Here is an 8,551-nt window from a genome sequence, read left to right on the forward strand (position 1 = left end):
CTGCTAGGGAGCAGGAAGGTGTACTCACCTTGGGCTTCATCAGTGAGGCACCAACTGGTAGTACTGGCTCCCCTTCAGCACACAGCTTATTGGGATGCACATAGGCTAGGCTGTCTCCTCTCAGCATCTAGTGGAGTCTGGGGATGCAGCTATTGGTGACCTCATTGGTGATGACCCCCTTATGCTGAGCACTTGATAGGAATATTACCACATGTTAACTCCTTCCAACAGCTGTGCAGGGATGACTTCACCTACCTCTTCAGGTCAGTGTCTGATTTTGAAATTTTTTCTGAGTACCAAGTCCTAGGAGTGCCTGTTTGGGACCCAGCTTTAGCCTGTGTTTAGAGACTTGTGTTGTCTCTCCCAGTTGTTTCTAAAACTGTGGAAAGTTTCTCAGTACCACCTTCTTGCCCTTGTACCTATGCACCAAACCTGCTTCAAGCCAGGTAGATACCCCAAAGCCACTCCTGTTAAAATTTCTTGCCATGGTACAAGGTAATATGGGGATCCTTGGTTAGTGTAAGCTGGAAAGATATAGCCTGTGCTGCTAGCTTTGACCTGCAAGGATTTGCAAGGCTGCCGGCTGCCTACAGAGCCTCCGGGATTGTCCAGCCCTTGGTGAGGGCCACTCCAAAGGCCATTTAGGGCCATCATTTCACTGCAGAGAATGTAACTTAGTCCTATCTGGATAGCCTGCCTGGGTGAGGCTTCATTATCTTTGAGGGGTGAGGGATGGCAACCCCGACTATGTGGCTTTAGCAGCCAGAGGACACAGATTGGTTGAGTTTACAAGGGTCCCTGGTTTCCCCACCACAGGGGACTGTCCCCCAAGGATTTTCAGGAGCATGTTTTCTATTTTGGATGATGGTGTTTGTTTTGGCAGCCACTGTCAACTCAGACAGCACTGTGGCCACATAGGTAACCCAGTGTTAGTCCATGGTTTCCAGATACCACCATTATACCTAGGAGATAGTGGCTACTGTGATGCCTGCCCCTGTTTCTGCCAGACAAGGTGCCTGCTGTGGTAAAGAGAGGAGGGTCCCACAAGGGGTCTCCTCAACAGACGTGTGGGGGTATAGACATGAGCTTGTTCTTGGCCTGAGCTGCAGTCCCACAGAGGCAACATGGCAGTGCCATAATGGTGAGGGACCCAGACAAGAAGACCACAACTGGGCTGGGGTTGTGGCTCAGTGGCAGAGTGCTTGCCAAGCATGTGTGAAGCACTGGGTTCAATTCTCAGCACCACATACAAATAAATAAAATTTTAAAATTCATCAACAACTAATAAAAATAGTTAAAAAATTTAAAAAGAAGGCCACAACCCCTCTTGACTGAAGAACTAGGTTGGGGCCTGCCAGCTCATCTAGGAAACTTGTAGGCTATCCCTCTGCAACCCTCCAAATACTGTCTGGGTGGAAGTAGGTACAGTCCCAGCTCAGATTTTTGCAAACTGCCAGCAAAGAGGACAGCCTATGGGCCATAATGCCTCATCTAGGTCCTGGTTTGCTGCAGGAAGGCGTTATCAGGACGCCTGGCCTGATCTTCCCAGACCCAAGCTCATAGGGGAAAAATTATCTTCATTTTTACTCCACACCTGGTTTGGGGGATTCTAGATGCACAGTTGCTATTGTCCCCATTAGAACAGTGCTCACACCTCTGACAGTCCCTTCTGTACCACTTCATTCTGTTCCCAGCCTATGACTACTGCACAGGGGCAGCATGTAATGGCACTTCATAGAAGAGTAAGGATGCAGCTTGTCCTCAGTGTCTCACAGATGGAGTGTCCCAGGTTTCAGGTGACTGGTCTCTTGAAGACCACATGCTCTCTCTATTGGATAGGAGGGGCAGGCAGTCACAGCACACTACCCCAGCCCTGCAGGTTCATAAGCAGTGCTGTCCCTGTGTCCAGAGGAAGACTCAGCCCTTATGAGCCAGGCCACACTCGCAGCCTATGACCACTAGCCACTGCTACAGTGTACCTGGGGGCCACAAGTCCACCACAAAGCAGCTAGGCTGGAACAGCAGCTGGGGCTTCACCAGAGCTGTTCCAGATGCTCTGTCTCAGCCCCAGTCCCCAGGCTTCACCTAATTATGGCCTTCCTGCAGAGTAGGGTATGGAGTGAGCCACTTTGGCTGTTCTGCACATCCTCAGCTCCAAGTTTCCTGGAAGTTCCTGTGTCAGGTCTTCTGTCCCATGTTCACCTAGAAGCAGGACTGTACTCTATTGTATGGGTGCTCACATGCTCCTGCCTCTTGCAGGTGGACAAACTAGATGCCTTGGAGAGTCTGCACAAGCATGAGGAGCATGTGGGGGAGCCTGCCCCACTTGTGTTCGGTAGGTAGCACACTAGGGTGGGGATTCATGCTGCCCTGCCCTAGTTGGGTTTCAGATAGAGATATGGATGGATGGATATTTGGGGGGCAGTAAGGGCTTCAGTAGTTTCTAGGTGTAAAGGGCAGTGTCCAGGAATTTTGGCATAGCCATCTTCTCTGCTCTGAATGCACGTGCCTTATGATTAGGGTGTTACCCTGCTGTGTCCTGCCCTGTTTGGCCCTGAGTGTATGGCTGCTGCTGGCTTGTGCTAGGAGTGGCTTTGCACCTGAGAACCTGCTAGAGATGGCCTGGCTGTCTTAGCAGACTGGAAAAGCTGTTGGGTCCTGACTGCACTGCAGAGCTAACAGGCCTTCCTAGGTGGTATGAGCACATAGCATACCAGCTGGGCTCCAGTGTGTCCTCCCAAGACAGCGTATGCACTCACTATTAATATCAATCTGGTTTTTTTAGATTTTGATGGGCATGAATGAGAGCCAGCCGATTGAGCTACGTAAGTGTCCAATATGAGGACCAGCTTGCCTTCTAGCCTGGCCAGCCCCACAGCAACACTCCCACCCTCTTTGATCCCAGACTTCTGCTCTCCCCATGCCTCAAGCTCTAGGTGGTCAGGGTTGATCCTAGCAACCCTGCTTCTTGGGCCTCTGGCTCAAGTGGCAGCCAGGAGAGAAACCCCAACCTGGGCATCAGGAGGTCTTCTCACTCTGGGCTTCTCTCTTCTGCAGGCCAGCAGTTGACACTGACAGCGAGCTCTGCTGGCTTCCCCTATGGATATGCAGCTGCTCCTACCTTCACCCAGCCTCCTGTGTTTAGCTTCAGTGTTTAGTGGGTATTCAGTATCCACACCCTGCTCCACCCAACTATTAATTTCTCCAAGAAACATTGTACTCTGGACACACAGAGAACCCTGATTGGGAAGCAGGACACATTGGCTGTTATTCATTTTTACTGAAGCCCAATGATGGCAGCTATTGAGCCATCTTAGAACCTGGGAAGGTCTCAGTAGACCCTGACTGCCCAAGAAGACAAGCACCAACCACAGTGGGACTACTGCTTCCAGACTCTCTGGCTGGAGCCAGGCATTGCTAGGGAAGTTCTTTTCTACAAGGATTCCCTGAAGCTTGGTAGGAGGGGCATTCTCTTCACCCCATATTGGCTGAGCTGCCCTCTCCAGGCTACTTTGCAGACATATAGGATTTGTATGGAGATGCCAAACCTCATGACTCTGAGTCTCCTGCTGATTATGAATATTAAAAGTTGGTTTAGCAAGACAAAGCTTCTCTGTTTGGTGCTCTTTTGGGTAGGAGGGACAGAAGCCAATTAAATAGGTCACAAAGCCTGGTAAAGATTTGCTGGGACCTTGGGGGATGCTGTGCCTGCCCAGAGAAGCTATCTAGAAGTATGCAGCCAAGTTGTGTTTGCTGCACGGAGCTCTAAATTCTGAAGAGCAAGATAGCAACTACACGGTCCCGTGAGGTGTCAGAAAGCCACGCTCGCAGACGGCAGCAATGGGGCTGGACGCACATGCCTTAGGAGAGTATCTGCCTCTCTCTCCTCTGAGACCTCCGGGGAACCTTATTACCACGTGCAGAGGCCCAATCCTTCCCCAGCGCTTCATTGCTCCAGGCAGAGATACTGCACCTTGACCCACTGCTCCCCCACCAGGGCGCAGCACCTCCTCCACTAGGCCCCGCCCCTGACCCTGCTGCTCACGCTTGTTCAGAGACTCGGCACCCGCCGTTGGCTGGGCTTTGGTCCCCGCCCCGACGCCTGTCTCCGCGCGCCCCGCCCCGGCCTCAGTTTCCCGGCGGGCACGGGGCGGGGCGGGGGCGGGGCCCTGCTCAGGCCACGCGGGGCGGAGCCCGGGAGCTGAAGCGACCGCCCCGCCCCCGGGACCAGAACCGGTTGCCGCTGCCGACTCCACGGACCTAGTGCCCAGCGTAGGAGGCTCGGACCCGTGGCTAACACCGGGCGCCCCGCCTCCTGCCCGACATGGCCGCGCCCCGTGCCCCCCGCGCTCTGGCGGCAGCGGCGCCCGCAACCGGAAAGGCCAAGCTGACGCACCCCGGGAAGGCGATCCTAGCAGGTGGGCCCATCCGGGACGTGGACCCCCATCCCGCCCGCTCCGCTTCCGGGTGGGCCCGGGACACCGAGGCCCCGCCTCACTTCCGGGTCGGTCGAGGGTATTACGGTAACGGGGGACGTGTCCCCGGTCTCCTCCTGGCGCCGTAGGCTCGCCCGGCGTGTCGTCTCTGCACCTCGTCGGGACAACGGGGTGGGGGGCGTGTGCACCAGGTTTGGCCGCCTCGCAGTACGGTTGGCGGCTCCTCCGGGCGAAGTCCGGAGCGGGGGAGGGGCCCGAACGGCGGCTGGGGCCACCCAGGGCGACGTCTTAGGACCTGGTTGCCCTATCCCTGCAGGCGGCCTGGCCGGCGGCATCGAAATCTGTATAACATTCCCAACTGAGTATGTGAAGACGCAGCTACAGCTGGATGAGCGCTCGCACCCGCCACGGTATCGGGGCATCGGTAAGGAGGGGGCGGACACTGGGCTATGGGAGGCAATGAGCGGCGCGGGGCGGGTGCTGAGGGTCGCAGTATCCTGACTGCCCCCTCCTGCAGGGGACTGCGTGCGGCAGACGGTCCGCAGCCATGGCGTTCTGGGCCTGTACCGTGGCCTCAGCTCTCTTCTCTACGGCTCCATTCCCAAGGCGGCCGTCAGGTGAGGCCAGGCTGGGTCAGGGCGACTAGGAGATGCCCCCTACCCCAGCAGAAGCGGAGACACATCTTACCCTCCTCTCGTCCCCAGGTTTGGAATGTTCGAGTTCCTCAGCAATCACATGCGGGACGCCCAGGGAAGGCTAGACAGCACACGGGGGCTGTTGTGTGGCCTGGGTGCAGGTGTGGCCGAGGCTGTGGTGGTCGTGTGCCCCATGGAGACCATCAAGGTGGGGAAAGTCCTGGCGCAGAAATAAAGCTGGGGGGGGGGCGGTATTCCAAGGTACCCCAGACCATTACCATGTACCCCATTGAGATTGTCATGGGGGGAAGGGCTGATGGATCGAGATAGCAGGGGTTTGGTAAGTCTGTTCCTGGGAGAAGATCAAGGTGGGAAGATCTCAAGGAAGCTGGGCAGAGCATGGAGGGAGAACACTAAAGGACTACTGGGGAGGCCTGGCAGGAAGGGTCTCCTGTGGAGGCTGTCTATTGTGGAGACAAAATTATTACTAATATCTTTTTTAAAAATACTTTTTTAAACAGAACACGTACACATTTGCTGCCCAAACTTTGGAAAATAGCAGAAAAAAACGCAAAGACTCTCTTTTGTCCTGGGGCCTCTGTGCAGGACAGCCTAGGGTGGCTCTGCTTACACCCCCATCCCCAGCCTTGGCCTGACCTTGGTGGTCTCTGAACCTGATATCGACAGGGCAAGGTGTGCTTGTTAGATGATGGAATCAGATCTAGCTTCTTTGCCTGCCTGCCCCCGTCTCTCTCTCTCTCTCTCTCTATGCCCCCCCTCTCTCTCAGGTGAAGTTCATCCATGACCAGACCTCCCCCAACCCCAAGTACAGAGGATTCTTCCACGGGGTTAGGGAGATTGTACGGGAACAAGGTGAGCCACTTGGGAGGGTCAGAAACCTTCACCAGGCTAAAAAGGGCCTGTACTTCTACTTTATGTCTTGGCACTTCACATGACATCTTCCCAATCCCCCTTGGGGTCTGGGAGGCACCAGGGTAACTCTAAGCTGCCTGCCCCCAGGACTGAAGGGGACCTACCAGGGCCTCACCGCCACTGTGCTGAAACAGGGCTCAAACCAAGCCATCCGATTCTTTGTGATGACCTCCCTGCGCAACTGGTACAGAGGTGAGTCTGTGTGTCCCAGGCCCCACCTCCAAATACTGCAAGGTAGATGCCTCCCTTTGGGCTGCCCTTTTGAGGAACGGGGACACTTTCATAGCCCTTGCTTCAGGCTCCTATCTACCTTCAAAGCCTATCCCCCTTTATCCTCCCAGCACCCACTAATCACAACTCCCCATATATTTAGGGGACAACCCCAACAAACCCATGAACCCACTGATCACTGGGGTTTTTGGAGCTATTGCCGGTGCAGCCAGTGTCTTCGGAAACACGCCTCTGGATGTGATCAAGACCCGGATGCAGGTGGGGGGGCGCTGAAAGAGTGGGAGGGGAACTCCAGTCAGGGGCTAGCTGCTAAGCACTCTAGCCCACTGGTATCCTATAGGGCCTGGAGGCGCACAAATACCGGAACACGTGGGACTGTGGCTTGCAGATCCTGAGGAAAGAGGGGCTCAAAGCGTAAGTAGGGGAAGTACAGGGCTATTATCCCTACCCAGACCATCTCTGGTCTTCCACCCTCCTGTCCCCCTTTAGGCCTCTATTTTCCTTCTAGCAGGGAGCTGGAGGCTGCCCTTTGAAGGGGCATTGTCCTTCTGCTCCTCCCTCCCTGACTTACCTCATACCCCTCCCTCACCCAGTTTCTACAAGGGCACTGTCCCCCGCCTGGGCCGAGTCTGCCTGGATGTGGCCATCGTGTTTATCATCTACGATGAGGTGGTAAAGCTTCTCAACAAAGTGTGGAAGACAGACTAAGCCCAGAGGGTATGGGGGGTGCTGCCCTAGGCATCTCAAAACCAGCCCCCTGCCACCCATGTCTCACATGATTCCAGTGCAGTCGTGCCAAAAGGCCCTTTTCCCTCTTCCCTAGAGCTCCATGGCTTGGTTCGTTCCTGGTGGCCATCATGTATTCCATGGTGCCATGTCTCTCTGATCTGTATGTGGCACTACCATTGTGTTTGTGTCCACCTTGGCCACAGTTGGATGTCTCTCTGGCCTGTGAATCTGTGCCCACTAGTCCATGTGCTTACTTGTGAGCTCTGTGCCTGTGTTTCATGTTCTGTGTCATGTGATCCTGCACCCGCTTCCCAGGGTGCTCGTGTGGCCTGGGTCCACGGTCCTGTAGGCCATGGCCCCATCCCAGTTCGATGCCTTCCACCCTGGGCGGCAGGGGCACCCTGCCCAGGCCTACCACAGCTGCCTCCGGGCCTCAGCCTGGCCTCACTGCATTCCAGGGGCTGTGTGCCCCCTGCTTCTCCCGCCATTGGCCTTAACTGGCCCTCGGGCCCTCCCTCCACCCAGGATAGGGTGGCACCCGCCACTCTCAGGACCACCCTGCCAAGGCAGAATAAACCGGATCCTGTCGCAGTCTCCTGTCCCTGCGTCCATCCCTCTCTGGTCCAGTGTGTGGGTTGGAAGCAGTAATCATGAAGCCTCCCTGGAAAGCCAGCCCACCCTTCACTTTAAGACACTACAATAAGCAGGGTGATGAGCAAGACCAGTATCTGCCCTGGGCAGGATAGCTGCAGCCAATCTAAAAGTTCCTTGAGAGTCCCAGGTTGGGGCCAACAAGGATTTGGGTTGCATCCAGATCTTCCCCTGTGTGGCTGTGGGCAAGTTCCTGTGGTCACTGCAAGTTGTGCCACAGGCCCTGAGATGGTTTGGTAAACAGAATGGGCAGGGTGGAGGGCTGGTTCTGGGATACAGTGCTTCTAGGAAGCTTTTAAGCCATCACTACTACTCACCCCAGGGAAGGATCCTGTTTTAGGGCTCCTCTGTCCCTCAGTCTGTGGTGCAGCCCACCTTACCTCAAGGAATGTCTGAAATGGGCTTCATGCAGGAAGGGACATGTGATTCTGAACCATGGGGTTTCTCTGAGACTCAGAACAGGGGCCCTTCCCTACTCCTTCTACACTGGGAGGCAATTGCCTGGGAGCAGGAAGTAGGGGTGAGGGGCTGCCTAGCCAAGGACTTCTGGGTACTTCACCCCACACCCTTGAACTCCAGCACTCTAGCTGGAGTTTCCTGGTATCTGTCATATATGGGAGCCAAGGTAGGGCTTGAGCTCTGAGCCTAAGGTCCCATGGTCCTAGCCTCTCCTTCCACAGCATGAGCCACGTGGAAGACTTGCATGGGAATGCAGGGTCAACTGGTGCTCCCAGCTATATGGGGGGGGGGGGGGCAGAAAATACATACCTTCCTGTCTCAAGTGCCTCTGTATGGTGTAAATTATGAAAGTGATTGCCATCAGGAGCTTCCTACTCCTGGAGCCTTTACAGAAAGAATACCTGGTTACTATAGCCTAATACAGGCAGCCCTGGGTACCTAGAGTATATACCATGCATGTGGCAGGGGAAGAAACAA

At 55.2% G+C, this 8,551-nt stretch overlaps 2 protein-coding genes across 2 annotated transcripts in view; both read left to right on the forward strand.

Annotated features, from left to right (window-relative positions):
* Cltcl1 (clathrin heavy chain like 1) overlaps positions 1-3,134 on the forward strand; it is a 100,996-nt gene extending 97,862 nt beyond the window's left edge. The window contains exons 31-33 of the mRNA XM_027924307.2: positions 2,260-2,335; positions 2,786-2,825; positions 3,058-3,134. Of these exons, the coding sequence (XP_027780108.1) occupies positions 2,260-2,335; positions 2,786-2,805 (96 nt within the window). The 3' untranslated portion in view covers positions 2,806-2,825; positions 3,058-3,134. The remainder of the gene's footprint in view (positions 1-2,259; positions 2,336-2,785; positions 2,826-3,057) is intronic.
* Positions 3,135-4,150: 1,016 nt separating this feature from the next.
* Positions 4,151-7,555, forward strand: Slc25a1 (solute carrier family 25 member 1). The gene is made up of 9 exons (XM_027924337.2): positions 4,151-4,418; positions 4,753-4,860; positions 4,954-5,053; positions 5,141-5,279; positions 5,860-5,944; positions 6,092-6,196; positions 6,378-6,493; positions 6,576-6,649; positions 6,829-7,555. Exons 1-9 carry the CDS (start codon positions 4,325-4,327, stop codon positions 6,941-6,943), a joined length of 936 nt encoding a protein of 311 aa, XP_027780138.1. The 5' UTR covers positions 4,151-4,324; the 3' UTR covers positions 6,944-7,555.
* Positions 7,556-8,551: the final 996 nt, after the last annotated feature.

Source organism: Marmota flaviventris, chromosome 1, assembly GCF_047511675.1.
Source record: "Marmota flaviventris isolate mMarFla1 chromosome 1, mMarFla1.hap1, whole genome shotgun sequence".
Taxonomy (NCBI): Eukaryota; Metazoa; Chordata; class Mammalia; order Rodentia; family Sciuridae; genus Marmota; species Marmota flaviventris.

Excerpts from the sequence above, each read along its gene's own strand:
- Slc25a1 (XM_027924337.2), top strand. The coding sequence starts at position 4,325 with ATGGCCGCGCCCCGTGCCCCCCGCGCTCTGGCGGCAGCGGCGCCCGCA. Across the intron at positions 5,280-5,859 it reads GCCCCATGGAGACCATCAAG|GTGAAGTTCATCCATGACCA; the intron begins GTGGGGAAAGTC and ends CCTCTCTCTCAG. Across the intron at positions 5,945-6,091 it reads GGAGATTGTACGGGAACAAG|GACTGAAGGGGACCTACCAG; the intron begins GTGAGCCACTTG and ends GCCTGCCCCCAG.